This window comes from Astyanax mexicanus, chromosome 1 (assembly GCF_023375975.1).
Source record: "Astyanax mexicanus isolate ESR-SI-001 chromosome 1, AstMex3_surface, whole genome shotgun sequence".
NCBI classification, from domain to species: Eukaryota; Metazoa; Chordata; class Actinopteri; order Characiformes; family Acestrorhamphidae; genus Astyanax; species Astyanax mexicanus.
In genome coordinates, this window is record NC_064408.1 from 21839485 (window position 1) to 21866962 (window position 27478).

The 27478-nt window shown below is 37.1% G+C and overlaps 1 protein-coding gene across 3 annotated transcripts in view; it reads left to right on the forward strand.

The window, feature by feature from the left end:
- The first annotated feature begins 21299 nt into the window (after positions 1-21299).
- Positions 21300-27478, forward strand: part of mvb12ba (multivesicular body subunit 12Ba) — a 29439-nt gene continuing 23260 nt past the window's right edge. Inside the window, exon 1 of one of the 3 annotated variants that reach the window (XM_007253968.4) lies at positions 21300-21539. Coding sequence is in view for 2 of the 3 variants with exons in the window: in XM_007253966.4 (XP_007254028.1) it covers positions 21721-21774 (54 nt within the window). In the remaining variant the exon portion in view is untranslated. The other 2 variants (XM_007253966.4, XM_049474863.1) reach the window with 2 other exon arrangements.

Sequence of the window (27478 nt, forward strand, 5' to 3'; positions counted from 1 at the left end):
GAAACTTAGTTCAGAATCTTATGCTTATATCAGGCCGAGACTTAATAATTAAATGGTCACTAAACCCCTCAGGCTAAAGAATGGGAGAGGTAGTTTGGGAGGGGCATTGGGTGATGTATGGGTTTAGAGGCAGGGCAGAAGGGAGAGCTTGTTGGTTGAGCTGCAGCAGCAGCAGTGTGCCTCTGATGCACAGATGGTTGGACGTCAGCAGCGGGCGGTATTATTATTTGTCTGATCTGCACATTGTGTTTGTCTGCATAACAAATTACATGGAAACATAATTCACGCCTATAGCAAACTTGAACCTGAGAGGGCGCTGCAGAGGCAGAAATTTTACAATTAAACTGTTTTTTAAAGGTTAGGAAATGTTTATAATAATTTTGAATAATATACGTCACATTTAATGAACTTCTTTACTTACCGTTTAAATACCTTTTAACAAGATAACCCTACCTAAATAGGCAGCAACTACGCACATTTAGGGGGTTAGTAAAAATATACGGGCAATCTTATTCTTATTCTTATTTTTATTTATATTATCTTAATACCCAAGGAAAGATGCATACAGACTGAGGTATACAAACAAATCATGCCAGGAACCAACAGATATGTTAACATTTATTGTTAATTTTACTATGCTGTTTAAAGTCAGAACAACATTAAATGAATAAAACTACCATATTTTTTGCACTATAAGGCGCACTTAAAATCCTTTAATTTTCCTTTAAAAACTGTCAGCGCGCCTTATAATCCACTGCACCTTATGTATAAATTTTACCAGTTGGGTTGTAAGGAGCAGTAAAGCCACTCTGCTAAAGTAGGCATAAAGCACTAAGTGCTAGCTCTTTTGCAATTCAGAGGTGAGTATCATCGGACCGTAGCCTGCTGCTTACCCCGGCTAGCACTGCTAGATCAGCATTAGCATTACCTGCTAATTACACTAAGCGCTAGCTCTTTCACTGTTCAGAGGTGACTGTTATCGGCCTGCAGTCTAGATGTTTACCATGTTAAAATAAGCTAAATGGGACAAACCGCTAACTAATATCGCCCCAGCTTACAGGAACACTCAATGCTGTCGGGTGGCATTAGCTGCTAACCGCAGCTAGCCTAAGTGGAGATCAGGAAATCTAAGCTTACTGTGAATAAACAGAAGAGCTTTACTTACCAAAATAAAAGTTTTCAGGAGAGACATCTGTGTAGATTAACATTAAGCGCCCATTTGAGTTTAAAAGAAAAGGATTTTATTAAGAATTACAGTTAGTTACTACAGTTAGAATTACTCAGCTTAGCTTGACCAGCTGAATTAGAAGGAAAACATGGTAACACCCCTGTTCCTTACTAGTGTCGCTTAATACACCTTATAAACTGGTACACCTTATGTATGAAAATAGAGGTTTATTGATAGTGTGCCTTACAATCCAGTGCACCGTATAGTGCAAAAAAAACTTATGTTTTAAGTATATCGACTTTTTTTAAGTTAACGTTTTCAGGGCAATCAGTTTCAAAAATTCTCTCAAGTAAAATAATCTTTTCAAATTTGACAGTGTAGAGTGAATATTGCTTATGTAAGGAGGGTTTTAAACAGTGGGATTTCAGGTTATCTTTACAGAGGTACTCTATACAAAAAGCTCCCTATGCAACAAGTACTCACTGTATAGATGACGAAGTACAAGTGTGTAGTTGTGTGTGTGTGGATCTTTTAAAAAACTGGAATCTGTAAATAAAAAATGAGAGTACACACAGACAGTAGTCAGCTCAGATGAATTGAAGCTTGTTAATAATTTCACTTGTGTGGCAGTAAATCTTCGATCACTCACGACGGAGCAACGATACACCTCTATATATCGGAGGGACTGCAGAGCTATATTTCACAGGCCTCCATCAAGCTCAGTCAGTCAAACTAATAGCCTCTGGCGATCCCTCAAGGTGACAGCTCACGAATCGGAGATTTGTTTTCAAAATGTCAACGCCACAAAATGCAATCACTCTAATAGCACTGAAATGCCCTTTATTTTTTATTTATTTATTTTTGCTGCCGTCAGTAAAAAGGCTAAAGACTGGAGAGGAGAGGTCAGCGTGGGTGTGATGGGCCTCTGCTGCATTAATGAGAAGCTTCTCCTGAAGTACGCAAAGGGTTCGTTTCCCAAACACTGATTAAGCCTAAGCCTAGACTAAAAGGATTGTTTACTGTTGTTTTATAGCAGGGCTAAACTTGGAATGGACCTGATTTTATTAAATGTGTAGATATACAAGTGTATTAAAAACTATACCCTAAGAAATTTCCATTTCCACAATATTTGCAACATTTGCCATACATATTGTCATACCCATTTTTTTGGTGCCGCACTTTTCCCAACTACAAACAACATGTTCACCACGTGTTCAAAGAAGAAGAATTGAGAAAACAGTGCCACAACAGTTCCTTACATTCATCCTATTTTCATATTTTAAAAAAAAGTCTAAAAAAGAAATAAAAAAAACCCTTGCAGAAATGTTACAACTGAACATTGGACTACAGTTAGGGTTAAAGCAAGTTTTTTTCAACAGTCTCAGGTAAGTCAAGGACATATGTGTAAATGTTCTCAACCGATTACAATTACGACAGCCCTGGGGACGATCACCTGACCCAGTCTATTTTTATGCAGTTGTAAGTCAGAGCAGCTGAGCCACATGAGGAACACGCTGGATGCTAGACTAAAGCTTTGTGACCCTGCAACACATTTATCCTAAAGCAGTCACTGCCAAAGACCAGCTTTAAGAATGGTCAGATAATATTTGAACATAATGGTGTTTAGAGTCTTTGTTTATGTTTCCATTGACATTATTCTTCACTGGATTTACTAAACTTGGGAGCTAAAATTTCTACAATTTCCAAACCCTGAAAAACAGTCCACTGGGTTAAAGTATTTGTGATATCAAAGGTACTATAAGTTCTATAGAAAGGTTTAAGAGTAAGACAATACAATTAGCAACCCAATATTTAAAAGTGAAAATTAAGTTTAAAACTTTAAAGTTTCAAAAATTAGAAAAAATAGGTAAAACCAACAATAAAAGATAAAACGTAATAAAGCTAACACACAGTGCTAAATCTCTAATAAATGACTTTAAACATACATGAACTGGTGCAACACAAGCTGACTTAAAGCACTGGTGCCATCTTTTGACAATGCCACATTTCACAATTAGTCACAGTTCTTTATTACATCCCAAACTGCTCCTATCTTAAACATATAAACTCAATAATTAGCTCTTTTTCTATACTGTGTAAATGTTTGTAAATGTATGAAATTGATTTTACTGCCTAGTTTCTTGTTCCACTGACAGAAGTGGGTCTCAGGGCTGCCCTGAGATAATTCCCAAGCTCTAGGCTGGAGTCCCCACGAGAGACATGCAAATGAACCTGCCCGCCTGCATAACTTGTTAATATGAAATATGGGTTATTAGTCAGTGAAAAGGCTTGACCTCTGGAACTGCTCAACATACCTGCTGAATATTTGATGCAGTGAGACTATGTTAATCAGGACATTCCAGGACAGATGCTGGAAATTGCTGCGAGTGCTCGGGGACATGTGGCAGAGCTTTTTTTTTTCGATGTTAAATTACTCTTTGCTTTCCCCCCTTTATATTATATTTTTTCTTAAAGGACCATGAAGGATTATACTTTCTGCAGTAACTGGATTATCCCAAGTAATAGATACCTGAGATACCTGATGAGCTTTGAGGCCATCTACAACAAGGTAGTGTACAATTAGTCAACCAAGCAATACAAGCATTTCATTCCTTTCATTTAGGACCACTTTAAGGCATACCACTAGCTTGTTATTACAGCTAATTACAGCATTAATGTACAGGGGTTGGACAATGAATCTGAAACACCTGTCATTTTAGTGTGGGAGGTTTTATGCCTAAATTGGAGCAGCCTGGTGGCCAATCTTCATTAATATCACATTGCACCAGTACGTTATACCAGTAAGGTTCAATTAGCAGGGTAAGAGCACAGTTTTGCTCAAAATATTGCAATGCACACAACATTATGGGTGACATACCAGAGTTCAAAAGAGGACAAATTGTTGGTGCACATCTTGCTGACGTATCTGTGACCAAGACAGCAAGTCTTTGTGATTAATCAAGAGCCACGGTATCCAGGGTAATGTCAGCATACCACCAAGAAGGACCAACCACATCCAACAGGATTAACTGTGGACGCTGTAAGAGGAAGCTGTCTGAAAGGGATGTTCGGGTGCTAACCCGGATTGTATACAAAAAAACATAAAACCATGGCTGCCCAAATCACAGCAGAATTCAATGTGCACCTCAACTCTCCTGTTTCCAAAAGAACTGTCCGTCGGGACAATAAACTATTGTGGTCAAAAACCAGGTGTTTCAGTTTCATTGTCCAACCCCTGTATGTGTATTAATTAACCACCATAATAGGCTTCTAAGAGAAGGACTGCTACAGGGGTTAAAAAGGAAAAGGTTAATCTTTTCAAGAAAATATTTACTGTTTTATGTTATTTACTGTACAAGCTCCGTTGAAAAACTTATTCTAACATTGTGGAAAATGAATTTCCCTCCACTCTCTGCAAGCTCAGAGAGAGCAAATGATTTTGATATTCATATCTTGTAGAGAGAAGGGAGGGAGGGGGGTAATTGAGTTATGTGTGCGTGGGGATGAGAGAGACCACTTTTCATCCTTACACCTCCAGCTATAAATAAAAGGGTGCACAAGAACAAACTTCATTTGTTTTGTTAAACAAATGGCCGACCTGGTAATACTTCTGGTTAAAATACAAAAGAAACATTAAAAAGATGAACGATGCCTCTGATAATGTGTCATCCGGATTGGTGGGAAGCAATGCGAGGGACTATTAGGTGCTTGTATATTACAATGACAATATTTCTCGAAAATATACTGCATTAGAGAAGTGGAGTGAGGAGGGGGATTTGTAACTTGCTCAGATAAAGAAATTACCATGTGAGATGTTGCCACTTTGTATGTGCAGCCTGCTATAATAATGATACATTCATTACTGAACACCAGGCTGTCATCATAGAAGCCTCTCATAAACTGACACTCAGCTAAATTGTACATAAATCAATTTATCCAGATTATATACAGATTACTGATGAGCACTTTGGAACCCCACAGGACCACAACAGAGATTTATTTGGAGAATTATTTGGGTGGTGGGTCATTCTCAGCTCTGCAGTTACTGTATATGGGCATGATGGTGGTGAGTAAATGTGTGGTTCAGCAGACACAGCAGTGCTGCTGGAGGTTTTAAACACTGTGGTCACTCACTGTGAATTCTATTAGATACTCCTAACCAGCTGTTCCTCCTTGTAAATGTAAAGTCAGAGACTGAAGCTCTGAATTTGTTTCAGTACAGTTTGTGTACAAATCTAAGCCAACAGGATGCTGTTGGTGAAATCTTCTCAGTCTAGAGGCAAGACTGAGGTGTTTAAAAACTGCAACAGCACTGCTGTTCTGATCCACTCATACCAGAACACTAACAAACTATTACTATGTGTGTATATACAGCTCTGGAAAAAAATTAAGAGACCACTTCAGTTTCTGAATCAGTTTCTCTGATTTTGCTATTTATAGGTATATGTTTGTATAAAATGAACATTGTGGTTTTATTCTATAAACTACGGACAACATTTCTTCTAAATTCCAAATAAAAATATTGTCATTTAGAGCATTTATTTGCAGAAAATGAGAAATAGTTGAAAAAACAAAAAAGATCACAGTGTTCATGCATCTTGGCATGTTCTCCTCCGCCAGTCCTACACACTGCTTTTGGATAACTTTATGCCACTCCTGGTGCAGAAATTCAAGCAGTTCAGCTTGGTTTGATGTCTTGTGATCATCCATCTTCCTCTTGATTATATTCCAGAGGTTTCAATTTGGTAAATCAAAGAAACTCATCATTTTAAGTGGTGTCTTATTTTTTCAGAGCTGTATATATATAGAGAGACCAAACTGATCACTTTCTCTGAAAGTTAGATAGAGACCTGGACAGGCACTAAGTCAGTGGCTGAACTGCACTTAGCAGGGCATTACACATGTTGTAAAGTAACAGAAAGAAATGTCTTTATTTTAAAACGTTTCTAAATGTAGTCCGTCTCACTACCTCACATTGCTGTTAGCAAATCAGAGGTGATATGTTTGCATATGTGATATATATTTATGACCACTCCTCCACTGGACTAAATGCAACGTTATAATGGATCACCGGAGCACTTTTTTTTTTTCTTTTTTCTTTTTTTTTTTTTTACAAAAAAACAGCTCACATTGCATTCATTCATACTAAGAACACTAAGAACCAAGAACAAATACATTCATACTACATAGAATACGACCTTTAAAGGTTTTGAAGGGGTTTATACTGAAAAGAAATGATCTTAAAGCAAGTGAAAGAAGGTAAGTGTGTAGAGACAGTCTGCATAAACAGAGAACAGGATAATGTTCTTAATGCTTTAGCCTGCATGCGTCCTCCACAGACTGTGGAGGATATTAAAGAAGTGTTAGCTTGCAATTTAGAAATTTAGGTCAAATGACTTATATATATGTGTGACTACATTAAGGCAGCTCCCCCATTTCTTGACGTGTCCCATGCTGCGCAGGGGATGCTCTTTAGCTCCTCTCTTTTGAAGTGGATTTAAACATGGCTGTGTTTGGGGTGTCTGCTACACGCTGCTCTGTGGAGGATCGGGATGCATATTTATTTTATCTACAGTGCTGTGTTAAAGTCTTAGGACATCTGAGGAAATGATATGTAAAGCTGTTTATCTGTGCTGTAGGCGTGCATAAATAATAAATGAATACCCAGAAACAAACAATGTGTTTTGCATGTTACGTTTTATATTTTATGTTTTATATTTTTTACTTCTCCAGCCAGTATTTATTTACAGCTACCATCCAGAACCTAGTTTATTTAATCAGACCTTTGTGAAGTAGATCAGGTGAGGAGCTGGTGGGTCTGAACATCAATCATTTGTCTTTTTAATGTATTTATTTGTATTCCGTTTTTATTTTTGAATGCACAGCTTTTAGATGCCTTAGATCCCTGCTAAAAATCCAGATTAAGGACACATTTTCCTAGTAAATGGTTTCAGATGGTCTAAGTTTGAGTTGGAAGGTAAGGAGTTTAAAAGTTGGTCATCAAAACCATCAAAATCAAGCAAAAACATGCCATAATTTATTGGTATAGCATGCAGTGCTTGCCTAACTAGAGAAATCAATCCATTTTTCTATATACTATACCAATATAATACATACTGAATACATAATCTCTGTTACATGCATAAAAACATATAACCATTACTATTACATAGATACAAACATTTTTTTTTAAGTATCCTCAAGTGCAGTCGTAAAGACCATCAAAAATCACATGATAAAACTGGCTCTTATCAGGACCACCCCAGAAAAGGAAAATCAAGAGTTACCTCTGTTACAGAGGATAAGTATAAGAGACCACCTAAAGTATAAGAGACCACCTAAATACTCCACAGAGTATTTTGGTTTGTTTGTCACACCTGGCGCACCTACAGGAAGCCAATCACCTGAATATTGAACACCTGCTCACTCCCCTAAATAAACCCCTCACTCCACTTCACTCATTGCTGAGTATTGTCTGAGCTTGTCTGAGCTCTACCCACCCTTGTGAAAAGGAAGTATACTTAAGAGCATTCAAAGTTTGTTCAAATAAAGTAGTGGATTTTCAATTTAATATACTTTATTAAAAAAAATCTTAAATATACTTTCTCTGTATTTCCATAAAATGTATTTTAAGCAATATGTTTTAAATTATACATTGTGTTGACAGACAATATATATAGTGGCATTAAATACTGCTTAAAGTGCACATTAGTATATATTTTTAAGTTGCCATAAGTTGTTCCAAAATAGTACATTTAGGATGTATTTCACATAATTTAATTTTAAAAAGTATGTTCTTTTCCATGTTAAGTACTCTTTTTAAAAAAATGTTCTTAATACACTTTTCTATAGCCATGATGTTACTTTGTAATACCTTTAAGTTCACTACATTATTCCTTATGTGTTCCTTCATAGTCTGGATGAATACATTTACAATGTAGAAAAACCCAATACAATAAAACATTGAATGAGAAGGTGTGTTCAAACTTTTGACTGATACTATATATTGTCAATTTTGTAACTTTTTGTAGTAATTATCATTTTTTTAAAATAAAGTTTTACATTAACCACCTTCAGCAGATTGCATTCTACATGCATCAGAGTCTGTTTTATCTATCATCACTGACATTCAGTACTTGGCGTGGCTCATCTTACCCAGTGGCTCATCTTTATTATCTCCAAAGATAACAAAAAGATCCTTACTATAAGTCCTTACTATAAGTACTTAAGAGCATTTATATGTCTTTCTACATTATTGTACTTAGAAGTGTGATGTATGTGTTTAATTTTGTATTTACATCAGTGTATGTTAGCTGTGAAGATGATTAGGTGCTGTTCTCACTGTCCAGCTGGTGTGTAGGTGTAGTATTTGTTCTCTTCTCATTTCTACACTGTATAGCTGCAAGTCTTTAGAGGTGTGATAGTTTGAGGTTCAGTTTATTGGTGGAGATTTTCTTTTTTATAAGAAGCTGCCTTTTCAACATACTTTCAACACATTGTCATCTTTATTTAGGGCCTCTTTCTCTCTTTCTCTTTCTCTCTCTCTCTCTCTCTCTCTCTCTCTCTCTCTCTCTCTCTCTCTCTTTCTTTTTTCTCTTTCACATGCACACACACACACACACATAGCCTTGATATCTGATGACCAGCTTCTTGTAAGGGTTTCCAGGGCTCAGAAAAGACTCAATGCTGACTAAGCGTGGCTCCAAGTGGTCCAGCAGACTAAGAAGCTGGTGCTATAATTATTGGAAGATTGCCGGTTATGCTGCTTACCCTCAGCAGCCAGAGTCTGAGAGAGCACAATCGGCCTTGCTCTCTCTGGTGGGCTTTGATGATGTATCAACTAATGCTTTTCCTTTTTTCTTATTTTCATTCTGAGATGTTTAAAGCAAACCATTAATAAATGTTGCTTATTTACTACACATTAATCATTTTAATGTTATAGTTAATTGGTTAAAAAAAAAGCATTTGCATCACTGGTCACATATAACATTTGAATAGCTTTCTCTGCACAGTGAAAAATCTGCTTAAATTGACACATGAAGACACAGTAAGTCTTATATCCGTTGCCATTAGTTGTCATGAGACATCTACTGACCTTGCTAGAGAGAACAGTGAGACCCCTTTAATTAGAATCAACAGTGTTTTATATACATTACATTAAAAGTTTACACTAACTTTCTCATTAAATGTATTTTCTTTCTTTTTTTTCCCTACATTGTAAATGAATACTGAAGTCATCTAGACTATGAAGGAACACATAAGGAATGATGTAGTAACTTAAAAGTGTTAAACAAACTAAAATACTCTGTGACTCTGTGACATTTAGTTGGCTCTTATCTGTGGTGCTGTTAACTTTTGGTTTCTGAGTCCGGTAACTTTAGCTCTTCCTTTTCTGGGGTGGTCCTGATGAGGGCCGCTTTCATCCTAATGGTTGATGGTCTTTGTGACTGCACTTCTTGAATTTTTTTCGGATCGACTGACCTTCACTTCTTCAAGTATTTTTTTTATCTTTATTTAGTTAAGTAATTTCTGCCATAATATGGATTAGAATATTACTCAAATAGGGCTATTCACTGTATACCAACTCTACTTCTTCACAACTTTACAACTGATGCTCTTAAACACATTAAGAGCACAAGAAACTCAAGAAATGAACTGTGTGTCTTCAATGTGGGTGGAAATGTCTCCTATGACCTATTCCTGATACATATGAGACACTGTTGGGTGAGTTGTTAAATGTTCAATGCCAGGACAACTACAGAAATGAAATGTTCAATCTATTCATCTGGTTTTGACTATCAGGACCCACTTCAACTTGCCATTAGCACGGTGGCCGGTGTCCAACCAGCCTCACCCACAAGATAACACCTCATTACCTATACAGGTGTGGTAATTTCCAAACAATCCCTTGAGGAAACACTTCATGATCAATGTACGCAGTGGCACAAAAAGGGGGTATGCAGCCTATGCGATGCATAAGGGCGCTGCACTAGAGGGGGCGCCAAATCAAAGCCCCAAATAAATTTCCTCTCCGGACAAACAGCCAAACAGCTTGCTGGTTTGCGCAGTGCGGTGGGAAAACAATGACAGGACGCTGACGATTTTAAAACGTATGTCTCCCCCCGGGGGCGCAGATACTACGTTTGCATACACTCCAAAAAGTATGTAGTTGCGCCCCTAAATATACGTTATATACTGTAGTGTTGTGTCTGTGTATTAAGCCCACTAATAATCAATTCGCTATTGATTAGTGGTCACTATGATTGTGCACTATTAAAAACACACCTTTATGCTTCTCTTATAAAGCATTTCTGATGCTCCTATCCTTTGCCTTATGATGCTATAATTACTCTGGATGAAGTGGTTCACTGCCAGCAGTTCTAGTTGACCTCAAATAAGGATCACGGCAGGTCAGAAACCGTTGAGGGAGGGGTGCTGCAGTAATGGGGTAATAAGACCCAAACGGGTCGCTGTTCTCATCCTAAAGAACAGGTTTCTGCCGACACAGCCGAGAGCCCGGAGTGACCTTTGCCCTCACATAGTCAGGCGACGCCCTTCCATCGGTGTGATGGATAAAGCCATTATAGAGTGAGAAAGCCGCTAACAGAGCGTGATACTCATAACCATGAATCATGCAACACTGACACAAATGGAGTCTAGCAATGCTGCGGTGGATGGCACTCATGTTCTCTGTCACTGTGCGGGAAATGTGGCCTGGGGGCAACTTTCCCTAATGCGTACAGTGCTGTAAATCATTTAGAATGCTTTATGTATCTGTTTTGCATGCACAAGTGTGTGTATGTCTGTGTTCAGTTCCACTGTCATGGTGGGAACCAGTGTGTTGGATTTGGTGACGGTTCATTTAGATAAATTTCCCCCCATTGCTGAGATGTGGAGCAGTGGGATCGCATTCTGTAGAACGGTGGGGATCTGTTTAATACATACAGTGGTATGAAAAAGTTTGGGTACCCATGATCATTTATATGATTTTCCTTTAAATCATTGGTTGTTTGGATCAGCAATTTCAGTTAAATATATCATATAGCAGACAAACACAGGGATATTTAAAAAGTGAAATTAAGTTTATAGAATTTACAGAAAGTGTGTAATAATTCTTTAAACTAAATCTGGCAGGTGCAGGGTTGGACAATGAAACTGAAACACCTGTCATTTTAGTGTGGGAGGTTTCATGGCTAAATTGGAGCAGCCTGGTGGCCAATCTTCATTAATATCACATTGCACCAGTAAGAGCAGAGTGTGAAGGTTTAATTAGCAGGGTAAGAGCACAGTTTTGCTCAAAATATTGCAATGTACACAACATTATGGATGACATACAAATTGTTGGTGCACGTCTTGCTTGCGCATCTGTGACCAAGACAGCAAGTCTTTGTGATGTATCAAGAGCCACGGTATCCAGGGTAATGTCAGCATACCACCAAGAAGGACCAACCACATCCAACAGGATTAACTGTGGACGCAAGAGAAAGCCGTCTGAAAGGGATGTTCGGGTGCTAACCTGGATTGTATCCAAAAAAAAACATAAAACCACGGCTGCCCAAATCACAGCAGAATTCAATGTGCCCCTCAACTCTCCTGTTTCCACCAGAACTGTCCGTCGGGACAATAAACTATTGTGGTCTAAAACCCAGTGTTTCAGTTTCATTGTCCAACCCCTGTATTTGGGCACCCCAACAGAAAAATTACATCATATTTAGTAGATTGTCCTCTTGCAAAAAAAAAAAAATCTGTTTTGGAAAATGTAAAAGTGTAATCAGAAGGAATGCTACAGACTAGTAGCTCTCCAGCCCAGAGGGTTGTTAAACCCAATTGCAGAACAGTTGATCTCAAAGCAGGTAAACACAAGAAGAAAGAAAATAAATAAATAAATAAACACACCGCTCCTCATGCGAGATCGAATCCATGTCGTCAGGGTCACGGTCCAATACACTACCAGTTAGCCCCGGCTAGTGAATTGGGACACAGCCAGGAAAAAAATGCCCTTATAAGGAGGTAGGGAGCCCAATAACTGGTGAAAAAAACAAGTGGAATATAAATTCTACTTGTATATATAGAATATATACAAAAGTATAGAATATAAGTATATTATAGAATATTAAGTATATATAGAATATAAGAATATAAAGTATAGAATACAAATTCTATACTTGTTACCCTGCATGAATGCTTTAGTAGATTTAGAGCAGTGTTTAGGGTCGTTGTCTTGTTGAAGTATCCAGCCCCGGTGCAACTTTAACTTCAACTTTATCACTGATTCTTAAACATTGTTCTCAAGAATCTGCTGATATTGACTGACATCCATGAGACCCTCAACTTTAACAAGATTCCCAGTACCTGCACTGAACACACAGCCCCACAGCATGATGGAACCAGAAACAAATTTTACTGTGGGTAGCGTAAAGTGCTTGTGTTGGAACGCTGTGTTCTTTTTTCAGCCATGCATACCTCCCTCACAATAACTCAATTTTAGTTTCATCAGAACCTTATTCCAAAATGAAGCTGGCTTGTCCAAATGTCCTTTAGCATCCCTCAAGCAACTCTGTTTGTGGTGTATGCTCAGAAACGGCTTCTTCTGCATTAATTACTCTCCCATACAGCTTCTCCTTGTGTAAAGTGATCTGAATAGCTGAACGATGCACAGTGACTCCATCTGCAGCAAGATGATGTTGTAGGTCTTTGGAGCTGCTCTGTGGGTTGAGTATGACTGTTCTCACCATCCTTCTCCTCTGCTGATTTTTCTTGCTCTGTCATTTTAGGTCTTAACTAGAACTGTGCCCTTTGGTCCTTCATTTCCTCACTCTGTTCCTTAAAGTGGAAACTGAGAGCTAAAATCTCTGAGAGATCTTTTTCTATCCCTCCTCTAAACCATGATATTAAACAATCTTTGTTTTCTGCTCATTTGAGAGTTGTGTTGAGGCTCCCATGTTGCCACTCTTCGGAGAAGATGCAAAAAATTGACCATCTCACCTTTTCTCATAGTTGGATTCACCTGTGTATGTAGGTCAAGGGCCAATTAGCTTACCAAACAAAATTTGTGTTCCAATAATTTGTGGTTTTAAATCAATAAAACGATAAGGGCGCCCATATTTTATGCACCTGCCTAATTTAGTTCAAAGAAACATTTGGACACTTTCTGTAAATCCTATAAACTTAATTTCACTTCTCAAATATCACTGTGTTTGTCTGCTACATGATATATTTAACTAAAATTGCTGATCTGAACAACCAATGATTTATACAGGGAAATGCTGAAAATTATCAGCTGTGCCCAAACTTTTACATAACACTGTATGGTAGGTGGGATAAACTCGTTATAGGGTTCGTCTTTAACTGTAGCCACAGGTAGGTATGATTCTCAACAGTATACAAGTTATTTAGATTTGGTTTCTGTTCTGAGGTCTGATTAATTTAGTTAATGCTGTAATATATTCTATAAAACAGTCCAAGTCCGAGCTTTGCTCTGGCACTGGCTTTGTAATTTGTTGATTAGTTGCACTCTAATAAATGTCATATAACTCAGTACTGCATAGAAATATGCTTCAGTATGCATCTTAAATAAATAAATAAATAAATACATTTGTCTTATTGGAATTGGTGCATGGATTGCTGGACAATACAGAATGCATTGTAAATTGTTCCTTTCACTAAAGTCTCTTTGCAATGTGCAAAAAATAATGAGGCAAAGTGACTTTGAATAACATGTTAAAGCCACATTATATAGCATCTAGTACTCTAACATGCTGGTTTCAAAATATTTGCAAAGTTCACTGAATTGTAATTGTAAAAAAAATATTTTTAATATTGATACTCGTGGTTTGGCACACCGAAAAAAACTGCATTGTACTTTAATGTACTGTAATTTGGTGAAATGGGCGTTACACAGCTTGAGAGAACTGTGTAACACATACAAGTCATATGTGTGTAAAATTTATGCCAATTTATTCTACCACCTCAGTCAACATGCTTTTTTCACTTTTAATGTTGGTTTTACAGCTCTCATTTCGTAAATGTCATGAGTACTATGGGGGGAAAAAGGCTCAAAGTGTAATTGTCTGTCTTGCAGGTTTCATTCAAAAAGTGGTTTGGCCTGAAACACTCCTTATAACTTCAGCATTAGTGAGCGGGCTTAAATAGCTAATCAGGTTACTCCTAAAGTCTTTAAAACAACAAATACAAAACAGCTTGCAGTATTCTCCGTATTTCAGATACTGTCCCTTTAAATGTAGGAATGCTTTGTTCCTCTCCTGTATGGTAGAAGACCAAGAAAAGTCAGTTCTGGAACCAGGAAAGTTCGTTCGCAGTGGGAACCGAAGAATACTAGGTTTTTCAACGCGAACCATAATGACGTCTGTGGCCGTGTCTGTTTGTACAGGGTACAGGGCTGTGTGTGTGCCGCTAAAAGAGCTAAAATTAGATCCTGACTAAAGTTTTCAAACATTAAATTGTGCATTGGTCCACAATACCCATAGTGCATGGCCAATAGCCAATCTCACATTTGCCTGTGATAGTGAACCAGAACTCAGACAATCGCAGACGTGTAAAACAATATATAATTGATAAAGGAGCAATACAAAGAGTAGTCAGGCAAAGCAGGGTTAATACCAATAAACTGGGGCATACAGGGCAAAACATACCAGAGTCAAGTACACAGTTCAGGGTAGAGCACAGGCAGGGCAGTAACACAGAGCAGGCAAAATCAGAGTCGGGGTACACGGAAAAATGGTAATACACAAAAAAAATAAAACAAGAAATCAAGAAAAGTCGTTGTAAAGTAGGACTAACCAAACAATACTCAGCAATGAGGCTCAATGAGTTCTGAGCCAGCTTTTATACCCGGCCCAACAGGTGTTAGTACTTGGGGGAATGACATCCTGAAAGTGTCACATGATCGCCAGAGTCTCTGAGTGTGTTCTGGGTAGTGTAGTCTTGTGGTTGTGATTTGCGTGTGGGGGAGACGAGCATGCTTTTAGCACCAAGCGTGACATTGCCACCTCCCCCTGACATAAAACGTAAGCACAACTGAATATGGAACTGGCTGTTGGGGTGAGGAACAGCATGGCCAAAACACAGAAAAAGTAACCTAGCTTGTAATTTTTTCAGTTGGTTTAATCTGCCGCAAAAGTAGAGATTGTCAGCCTTAAATTAACAAATGCTTTAATAAACAGTGATTAAATGTTAAATAAGGAGTTGTCTAAACTATTTCTGAGTATAAATAACTTTGCTTAAGACATATTGTGAAGTAATCTGAGACTATGCCACAAGTCTGTGCTTCACAAAAAAAGTTATATCTGATTTTATTTCAGAGTCCAGCCCTGCTTGGGTTACATAGAGTGAAACAGTTCTAGCAACCTGCCTGCTTCAGCAAAGTTACATAGTGCAGGAACTGGCATGCCAAGCCTTCACTCTACATAATGTTGCTTTAAATACACAGGTGATTTACATTCAGCACAGTCTAGAGCAGGTGGTACACGCCTGTTAGAAATCTGTGTTAGACGTGTCTAATCTGTCATATAAGACATGTACAAATATGTATGAGTCCCGCATATCATTTTTTATTATTCCCTCATTGTTACACAAGTGTGCAGCCGCCCTCATCCCTGGATCTGGTGAGTGGATTAGTTGGGCTTGTCTGACAGCGCGCATATAAATCGTTGGGAGTGGTTGACCTTTCGCCATTGCCAATTTTTCTTCTCCCAGACCCCGTTCGCCCTCAAGTTGAAATTCATATGCATTAGATATTGTGTAATGGGCCAATGCATTTCAAAATGTCTTGACCCCTGTTGTTGTCTCGGGGTAAAATATGATGCGTAGCGTCTATGTAAAAGGGTGAGAAGCCTGTGAAATTTAATCTTACAGACTACGTCACTGTCTGGACTGTCATGCGGGCTTCCAGGGAATGTAAATTGAAGGACTTACCTTTATTTTAGGCCTTTAAAAAAATAAATATTAAATAAAAGCCCTAGTTCTTGGAAATGTGGAAATACTCTGGAACAGAACATTATTACATTATATTGCGCTTTTGCAAACATTGTAAAGGTTCCTCGTGCTCAGAAATCTCAGACATATCATTTACGAACATGTTTAAGATTGAAGAAGCATCAGTTCAAATTCAGTTTAGATCTGTTCTTGTCTTGAATTTAAGACAAAAAAAGAGACATGGTAAAATTTTCTATGAGTGTCATGCCTACAAGACTCTATGAACACATTCATAGCATATTACAATACATTCATGAAGGTAATATAATGATTTAATTATGAACATTTTATATATATATGGATTAAATGCTTAAATATCTATCATCTCACATATAATCTATTTAAATGATTCCGAAGTCTGCCACTTTACTTAGCATACAAATATAGCGCTAAAAGAAGACCATTTAAAAATGATGAGTTTTTTAGATTTTACCAAATCTGGAGTATAATCAAGAGGAAGATGGATGATCACAAGCCATCAAACCAAGCTGAACTGCTTGCATTTTTGCACAGGAGTGGCATAAAGTTATCCAAAAGCAGTGTGTAAGACTGGTAAAGTCTTTATGAATATTAACTTGTTTTCTATGCATTATTTGTGGTCTGAAAGCTCTGCATATTTTTTGGAACTTTAGCCATTTATCATTTTCTGCAAATAAATGCTCTAAATGACAATATTTTTATTTGGAATTTGGGAGAAATAGTGTCTGTAGTTTATAGAATAAAACAAAAATGTTCATTTCACTCAAACATATACCTATAAATAGCAAAATGAGAGAAACTGATTCAGAAACTGAAGTAGTCTTTTAATTTTTTTCCAGAACTGTTATATATATAATAAATAAATATAAGCTATTAAAATGTTCACGATAAGCATAATTAATAATTAATGAGTGGTTAAAGTAATTGTATCATGGCCCAGTGTGTGTTTATAAGTAGGTGGCTGTGTTTGTAAACTTGGAATTAACATAACTTTATAAACACAGCTTTTAATGCATTTATTCATGATTCATAAATTTAACCAATTAAACATGCAGAAATTTCTTTTTTTTTTTTTTTTTTTTTTTTTTTTTTTTTACAGAACTGACTGTGGGCCCTGTTAAAAACCTACAAGACACCTAAGCTTGATACCCCTAGACATCTACATCAATGCCACCCCCTTGTGGCCATATCCTGCAGGAAAATGAGGAATGTGTATCTGCACATGTAAAATAATATTTAAAATTATAAAATTATATTGTTTTTTTTTCTTTTTTTATGTTTTAGAAATAATGTAAGGTAAAATGCAATCGGTCTGAAAACAGTAACTTCTTTTGTGGGAATTGTGCAGATAGATACATATAAAGCCCCCCTTAATCTCATCCTAATTCAACAGCTATATATTCTGTTCTATGTTCCTACCAAAGCACTGTATATATTTTATATTAATGTTTAATGTTCCTAATATAAATATAAAATTATTATATGGGACTTCTTATACTGGACTTCTTACACCTATTCTTTGATTAATGAAAAATAATAACAAACTAAAAAGGAAGGTAACACAGACTATTTGTGCAGCTTAAATGATTAACATTACAAGAAGGTTGCTATGCTGATGTTACCTAGTTGGTATGGTGTTGCTATGGTGTTGTTATGGTGAAGCATAGTTGTTGCTAGACAGTTACTGTGGGAATCCTAAGTGGATACTATTGTATCACAAGTGGTTACTATAGTGTGGCTTTGTGGTTTCTAGGGTGTTACTGTGGTGTTGCAAGTGGTTGCTATTATGATGCTAAGGGGTTGCTATGGTGGTGACTATTGTGTTCTAGGTGGTTGCAATGGTATCCCAGGTGGTTGGTACAGTATGTTGTTAAGTGTCTTGTTTGTTAACGAGGGGATAATGATAAATTATATTTTGTGTTTAAAATTGTAGATTGCATTCTTTAGTTGGTAACACTGCAGGGAGCTTAGTCTGTAGAACAAGATTGTGTTTTACTGCTTACCCACACAGTAACACCCTTAAGAAGGGTGCGATTATAAAAAGAAACACAGATGAAAAATGACTTTAAACCAAAAGCAATTAGAGTTTTGTGTCTGTTGTACGTGTGTTGTCTTGATTTTATATATAATTTGTTAATCACATCTGACTATAGTACAATTTTCTCCTTTTCAGCAACAACAGGTACTTAAATGTACTTGGTAATTTAGCTAATTGAATTTAAATAAACCTATACAGTACATGTTTAATTATTACACTAATCTTTTTAAGAATCTTTTGTATAGAATTATTTAGCCTTTTTGTGTATGCATACAAAAGAATACGGATGGGGTTGGTGGGAGCTTCACAAATATATAACACAGGACTGCACTTGTTGTAAAACAAGAGGAATGTATACATTCTATAAAATATATCTGGTGATGAGAGCTGATTTGTACTTTCATTTGTAGATTGTTTCACATGGAATTAAAAAAGGATTAATAATAATTCATCATAATCTCTCTCCTTTATTTAGCATTGATATTAATATGTTTGTTATTCAAAGATGCTACTGTTATAAGACTACATGCAGAAAAACTAAATAAAGGATTAAATGCCAGACATGTTCTCCAGAGTGAAAATTACTGCTATGCTCATCAGTCTTTCTTAGATTCAGACACAGAAAGAAATAATTCAACCAGGTATATTTACTTATTAGCTTTATACTAAACCGCTTGAGTACTTTACTTCTCTCTTTCTTTATATTCTTGGTTATTTAGACTGAGGAACTTGTCAATAAAAATTGCAACTGAATGTACAATAATACTTTCTACTATTACAGTAATGCATTTACTATTATTAGACTTTATAAGAAGGCATTGGTGCATGCAACTGTGTAGCTGTAATGCATGGACTATCATCACTAGGAAACCAACAGTATAAAACCCTTACATCCTTTTAGCAATACCTATTAGCAATATTATAATAGCACCTATAATATAGTGTCTGTCCAGGGCCTGTCTGACTATCTGCCTATAACACAAAGGCAAACAGTAATGAGTCTTTTTCTTATGTTTTTACTGTTGTATTTTCTCAGTTCATTTTACACTAGCATTCATTTCCAGTTCTGTTATAAATAAAGCCTCAAATCTGACAACTGCTTCTTTTCAGCTGTATTTACCTCCTTTAGGTTCATTCTGGGTTGTACATATAAGACTCAAGCACAGCATCTACTAGTAGGAGCTATGTGCCCTTGGCACTCCTCCCTTGGCAATGTCCTGGTAAGAGGGTTTTAAGAATAAGCCGTAGAATAGATTACCCTGATCTCATTAGGTTCATACGGGATCTGGAGGATCTAGTGTATCAGGAAGTACTGGAACTGGAAATACCCACTGCCAGCACAATTTCCCACAAACTTTCTCTGTAATGAACACATTTAATCCCAAATTTCCAAAATTGCTCAAACTATGTAAGTACAAAAAGTGTCTTATACAAAGTTGAGGCTTTATAGACTATAGCTGCATTCCAACAAGTTTATTGACCATTTGTATTTTGGTCACAAATAATTTTTATTTGTTAATATTCTCATTTCAAGATCATTTTAGGATAATATATACATATTGCCCTATTCCATGTTCTTTGTGGGGATTTGAGTTCTATTTAGAACCATCCATCTATATAACCTTCTTTTTTCTGCACAGGGTCACAGTGAGCCTCTAGCCTATCAAGAATCGTTTAGCACAAGGCTGGAATACACCCTGGACAGGGTACCAGTCCACCGCAGGGTACCACACACATCTCAGGGTTCATTCACACACTCCCACCTAGGGACAGTTTAGCATAGCCTAGTCACCTATCATGTGGTTTTTGGAAGCACCCAGAGGAGGCCACCAGAGGAACTCCTCACAGTGAACAAAGCAGACTGAAAAGGGGTACAATATTAAGCAATCAACTACAAGATATAATGTTTTACCTATATCAGTACTAAAGGCACAAAAAAACAGTCTAAAAATCAGTTTAATTCTAAAAGTAAAATGAGAATGTAGAATTTTGCTACATAATTTCACAAAAATATTATAAACTGACCTGTGGAGAAAAATAAAACACAAAAACGTGCTCCTAAATCAAACAGTATATGCACTACAATTTGTCATTTTTTGATTGACATTTCATGTTGGAATAGATTGAACATTCAGGCACAGAAATGATAAAAAAAACAGCAGTTTTGGTGTTTTAAAAGAAAACAATACTATGCTTCGGCAGTATGTGTTCAAGACATTTTATATATATATATATATATATATATATATATATATATATATATATATATATATATATATATATATATATACAATATACACATTAAGTCATCCAGATTATAAAGGAACACATACAGGAACTTAAAAGTACTCTGTTAAGCATTTAGGTGGCTCTTATCTGAGAGCCAGTTTCATCATAACGTTTTTGATGGTCTTTGCCGTGACTGCACTTGATGACACCTTTTGGAAATCTTTTGGATTGACTGATATTTATTTTATAAAGCATTTTTCTTTGATTAGTTGAGTAGTTCCTGACATAATATAAATTAGAAAATTACTCAATAATTAGAATAGGATTTGGCTCTTGCTCATAAATATTCATACATGCAAACACATCGCCTCTGATTGGCTAACAGGATAACAGTCTTTGCAATGTCATATGTTACTTTACTTTAACATGTGTAATGTCCTGTAGAGTCTTAAACGTGAAATTCACCGGAGATCCTATGCAAACCTATGTAAAAACACAAAGGTGGGTAGTCCTGGTCCAGAAAGTTAAAACCTCGACTCGTTTTTCTGAGTATTCTCTTTTACTAGCTACTGCAGACAATTAAGGTTAGGAAAAGTTTCATGTGCAGCATGCATAACTTAGAGAGACCTATTTTCTATTTTACAAACAAGAAGAAAAATGGATTTTAGCAGAAGGAGACCTTCAACATTTTTTTTGTTTTTCTAAATGATAAAAACACAAAATGTAAGGTATGCTCAAACTTTTAACTGTATTATTATTATTACTATTATTATTATACATATGTAAAGGAGTAAGTTAAGTGACAGTAAGTAAGCTGATCTATCACTAAGTTTCATTCTTGGTTTGCGGTTTTGGTGAGGGGGTGCTCTCGCGCCCACACACACACACACACACACACACACACACACACACTCCAACTGTAGGATGCAAATGGCAGCTTTCGAGGAGGACCGCTAGCTGCGCTGTGTGGGCCAGTCACTGAGGATCTTCGTGGGCTGTTTATGATGGACTGATTGAGCGCAGGGAGCGTGGACTAGCTGAGCTTGATCCGCGGGAATCGGGGAGAAGAGGATCGGGTGGGATTAGCTGTGGAAAGCGTTGGTGTGAAATAAATTTGTTGACCTTAACAGGGTAAGCCACCGCTGCATCAGCTAGCTTAGCCCTCCGCTGCTACTGCCTTCCCCGCCGCCGCTGCCTCCCTCTCGCCGAGGGCTGGCCTCCCCCGCGCCGCCTTCCCCGCCGCTTCCCTCCGCTGTGGCCTCAAGCTCACCCGAGGCTCCGGCGTCCGCAGCTGCTGCAGTGCGCTGTGGTCATGAAAAGCTGCTTTTGTCAGAAAAGGAAGGACGCGTTGCCGCCGAGAGTTACAGTTAAGTCGAGACGACATTTGACGTTAGGTTAACTAACGTTACTGTCTACTGGAGCTAGCTAAGCTAACGTTAGGTTAGCCAGCTAGCCGCTATTAGCCACTATTGTAGTTACTGGGTTCAGTCGTTTTAGCTAAGGCAAGCTAGTTAGCCAGCTAACGCTAGCTTACTGTAGAGCTTTTACCGTTACTTTTACCCACAGACATCCACCGAGATCAGCCTGTCTCTTTAGGTACCACCCATAAATACTGAAAAACAAAGCTTAAATATTTACTTTATCTATTAAACTATATATTCAGTCGGCTAGTCTGAACTATTGGATATTTTAAAGTTCATTAGCTAGCTAATATAAACATTTAAGCGTAGGTTAGCCTAGCTAGGTTAGCTTAACGTTACATATAATGTTAGCTACCGACTGCAGTGTTTCCTAACCGACCTGTCGTCTGAGTAGTTAGGTAGCTGTCTGTTAAAAATAAATAAAAGAATAACTGGACCAAAAGACAACAAATAAGTTAAGCTAGTTAGTTGCCAAGTTTATTTATCATATAGCAAAAATATAAATACGAAGTTTAAACCTTGTAAGTTACATTATTAATTCGGCCTGCTGTGTGTGTTGTGTGGACCCCAATTCTCAAATTTCAGTCATGTCTGTTTTCTACCCAAGATAGGTTAGATTAGCAACGTTTGCTCATTTTCACCTTTATTAGGACTCCTTTTTAGACTAACTAAGGCTTATATCTGCTTGAATTGTCTTGTCTCACGCTTCAGTTGCGTTGCTGATGCTCTTTGCTTTCCATTGTTCAGCTGTGTGCTTACTATCATCAGTTTACACATTTACAGCAAGTAAATTTTCTCTAAAATACAAAAGTAACAACATTATAAATACCAAATTCCAAACGGTATGGATATATTATCTGCAAAATACAAAAAAAGGTAAAGATTATAATATAGATACCAGATAAACTTTATGGAGTGAGGTTATAGGACACCTGCTTAGTCATAAGGTTTTCCCAAATTAAGGGAATCAAAAGTTGATTATCCTGCTTTTGTTGGAGTAACTGTCACTACTGTCCAGGGAAGATTTACAAATTACAAATTCTAGACCATAACCCAGCAAATTAGATAGTTACCAAGTTTCTTTGACATAAAGAAAAGTGATAAATAATAAGCTTTTATACTACTATGCTTTAAACTAAGTTCTATAAGCACTGTAGTTAAATTAATTCCGCCTTCTTTTTGTGTTGTGTGGGGACATTAGTTCTTAACTTTCAGTGATATCTATCTGGTTTTGTGGGGTTTCCTCAGTAAACTTTCTATCCAGGATAGCTAAGCTTGCCCTGTTTTACATTTTTTACACAAAGTATGTTTGTTAGTAACAAGAGTTGGCAAGGTCAGAATGTTAAATGGACATCACCCTAACTTATCCTCAATTTCCCAGTTCATCTTAAAAGTACTGAATGGAGCACTATAATTCCAGAGGAAACAGCTCAGTAGTAGGGGTATAGTAAAAAGAGGAAGGAGAAGGAGAAAAACACAAGAACAGTAAAAAGAATTTCGATATACTTAAGATGGTGGGGCAAGCTGAATCGTTTTTAAAGGGTACTTGGCACAGATCAGGTTTTGACCATTTCCATCAGGTAGGGAGGGGCTGGTCCATTTTTGGTTTAGTAGGTCAGCGTCAGGGATTTAAATCTGATACAGGGCAGCTAGAGGTGCGCAGTGAACAGAACTGAATCGGATATTAAATGATTAATTTTTCTGTCAGTTGTCAGTGAATAAGATGTGAGATCCAAAAAGGTTTGGAATCACCTCACTGGTACAATGATGGGTAAAATGAACATGAAATCTGTATATCTGTATTATCTCTTATCATCTCATAGCAGTAACCAGCCTGATGATGATATTTTGGGTTTAGTAAGGTTGCAGTCCATTATTAACAATAGGCAGTAAACGTACAACTCGGAGGTCACCCATCGTCTGCAGACTAATGGGCATAGGAGCTTCCAGTAACTCAATGACATAAAAGATTCCACTTCGCTTTATTGTACAGGGAGCTTTTTCCAGACATCATTGCCAAGCCACTGGAGGTAGAAACCAAAACCTGTATTATGCTGATTGAATAAGCCATCAGTGTCTGTATCCACCTGGAAAGTGAGTGACATATCCTGACCTCCCCCTGCAATTTGAGGAGTGTCTCAGCAAACAGCTCATGTTCCGTGCCAGGATTTAATATTTTTATCATTCACTAAGAGCTTGGTCTTGGGTCTGCCCTTAGCTCTGTTCAAATCGGATTAGTTTTATCAGGGAGATGTACGTAATACAATTTTGCTTTTCTTAGTGATAAAACTCCTGCAGAAACAGAGAGTTGCAATGAGGCCGGATGTTTGTGCCACATGTGTCTGCAGAATATTGCTTTTCTGGTTTCTCTAAAGCAACTTACACATAGATAATTCTTAAATGGTCAAGCATGGACCAATTACAGGACATTGAAGCAGGTGGTAATAACACATTCAGTAACATTAAGAGAAATCTATCTAGGTCCCTCTTCTCATGATTAAGGTTACAGTTTGATTTTTGTTGTTTCGTAGGAGTGGCCAATGTGTCGAAAACTTATGCCATTCAAATGGAGAAAGGTGACCGTGTGTGTTGTGAAGATGTGTTGGTGCATTGTGGTGGACCGAGATTGTGTTAGTTATGCTCTTTAATCCAGTCACATTGTGTGAACAACTAACTCCAGCATGGTTGTGTGATGTGGCACATTTTCCTTCTCTCAGCTCTAGTTGCATTATTGATCATACAACATAATTTGACTTGTGAGAATATTGAGTCATAAACCCAGTATTATGAATTGATTTAAATATTGAGCTGAGGTTATTTTGACACCCTCAGTATTGTGTTAAAGTGTTGACTCTGATTATACTCTATACAGGTTGTTTTATGAACATCTGGAAATCAGTATGGATCTCTAAATCATTTCCAATCAGGCTGCACACAGTACAGCTGTGTGTTTATTTGCACATCTGTTTCAGCAATAGGTGGAAATGAAAAGTAGTTAAATGTATTTATTTGGTGGAGTGTCCACTAATGTTTTGGCATGTACTGCATCTGTGTGACTTTTAAGCTTTTTTTGATGTTTTAAAAGTTTATGTATCATGTATGCATGGTTTCCTGGAAATGCATTTTTAAGCTTTATATTTTCAGTAATGATTTGTCCTGTAGCTGATTTCAGCTATTTCTTTAGAGAAAGGAGCGATTGTGACCTGAACTTTTTCATTCCCTAAGTATTGTAACTGCTTTTCCCCCAAAATAGTTATGGGGTCGGTTACCTGACAACCCTAAAACTGAAAACCTCACTCATTGCTGTTGTCCATTTTCCCTTCCTTTCATGGCCATTTTCTCTTTCTCTTTTTTTAAAAGTCACATGACTTCTGATCAAGCTGAATCAGAATTTTAAAAAGTCAGGTTATGTTTGTTTCTTTGACGTTCACGTTGACACAGATCTGGACCACTTTTAGCTGCTGTGTGAATGTAATGTAACCACAATTAATTCATAATTGAGAATGAACGGTGATATCAGAACAATATTAGATGAAATTTATATTTTTATGGCATATTTATTGTATGATACTCCAGAAGACTCATTACATCCATTTTACTTTACAAAAATACTTTTATTAGCAGATTATAATGAAGAATGTAGTTGTCTATATCAACCTAGAATTTACATCAGTGCATTCCAACTATTTATTCATTTGGATGCATGTTGTGCTCCTAAATTGCCAGCCTAATTTTACATTGTTCTGACAACCAGTGTCTACATAGCATGCAACCTACCATCAATCTTCCTGCTTCGTTAAGCCACTTCATTGTGAAGAAGCCACTTCTGTCAACTGTGATCTGCTATATTTGTTGACTGCTGGTCTCAGCGGGGTCACGTCTCCCCAGTCAGCAGACTTCTCACACTCAGCTTGTGTTCACTTTCTCACCCTTGTGTTTTTTCACTTGTGCCTGCTGTTTGCCTTACCTCGAGACAGCTCCATCTGTGCCAGTGATTTGACACAAGCCCTTTGTGACTTGTGTGGGCAAGAGCGGAGGGTAGCCAAGAAGAAAGAGCCAAGCAGGGAGGCCTGGTTGCCAGGGTGTCTTCAGAGCACTTCAGTTCATGTAAGAGCTGTGCTCATTAGTATGCTACTACGTTCTAGGCCTCTCCAGCTAAGTAGCTGGAGCTTTAGAGTGTCTCAGATTAGAGAAAACGTGCCATAAGATTTTATCCGTATTGACTATTGGACCTGGATCCTTTCTGTTGTGTTTTTTTTTTGTTGTGATGGATGAGTTGCAGCCTGGTGTCTCGCCTGGCAGGTTGGGTTATCTTCATCACTGTATCTTTGAGAAATCTTTGGTGCCATGCTGTGTCCAAGTTGGTGTTATTTAGAGTTTGTGAAGTTTCTGTCTGTAAAGAGTCTGTTTCATTGCTAAAAGCGAAAGCTTTAAATAATGCACTTGTTCTATTACTTTCGCTATTATTTTTCTTGTTTTCCTGGCCCTAATGGATTGATCTTTTATCTGTTCCCTGTTTATGTTTATTAACCACTGGCTGAAGATCTCTGCATTAGACACTAATGTTTGTGACTGGCATGAATGACTGGTACATGAGATTGTGACTGATTTAGCATTATGTGCACTGTTCATAGCTGCCTCATAGCATTAATCTAAAGTGATACCATTGGTATTTTCGAAGCTAACTACTAACAAACTTATTTAGAGCCGTATGTTGTCTGCGGTGATGAGAACACGGAATTGTCAAATAAAATCCAAGTTCAGAAATATAAAATAAAAAAATCGACAAAGAAAAATGTTCTTTTAGTGTTTGTACTTATTACAAATCCTAAAAAATGTAGCTATCCAAAAAGCATTTGAGTAATTCTACTGATGTCCAAAATTGTGTTTATAGAATGGATTTCATGGGGCCATACTTATCTTTACATTTTTGTTACTGGCCATTAGAGACAGATTTTAAATATGTAATGGTGACTGCAGTATGAGGATTTAAAGATTGGCCTTGCACTGTTTAATGTAGTGCCTGTAGTGTCATGGTAGGTATTCTTGCTATTCATTTTGATTTTAATCTGTGAGTGTAGTCTTTCAGAGTTAAATTCAAGTATGTGTTTAAATGAAAATGTAGTAGTGCTTGTAGACAGTTGATAAGCAGTAGAGATGGATCGATTGGTGTTTTTGAGGTTGACACCCTTTGCTGATTGACTTTCAGCTCAATTGGCTGATTGATGAAGTCTAATGTTTCTCAGTGATCTTCTGATCTGGTCCAGGGGTCTACAATGAAAGACATCAAGGCTCAGTGTACTTCTCATTTTTAGTTTCTGCTTTGTGTTCTGTTTGCATCTTACTTATCTGCAGCAGTGAGGCATTACCAACATGCTATGTGGAAAATACTCTTACAAGTCTTAACTGGTTAAAATTGAAACTGCCATGGAAACAATCTGTTTTGCTTTTGGATTAAAGCATCATTAAAAGCATGTCTAACAGTGCGTTCAGAACTGCTTGAGTAGGTAAGTTATGAGTTAGAGAAGTATTACCTAATAGAATATTAAAAACACAATCACAATAAATGGTTCAGTTATTGAAAAAAATCAGTGACATTAAACTCTGTACTGTATTCTATTTCATTTTCTAAATTAGGTATTTGCTTGT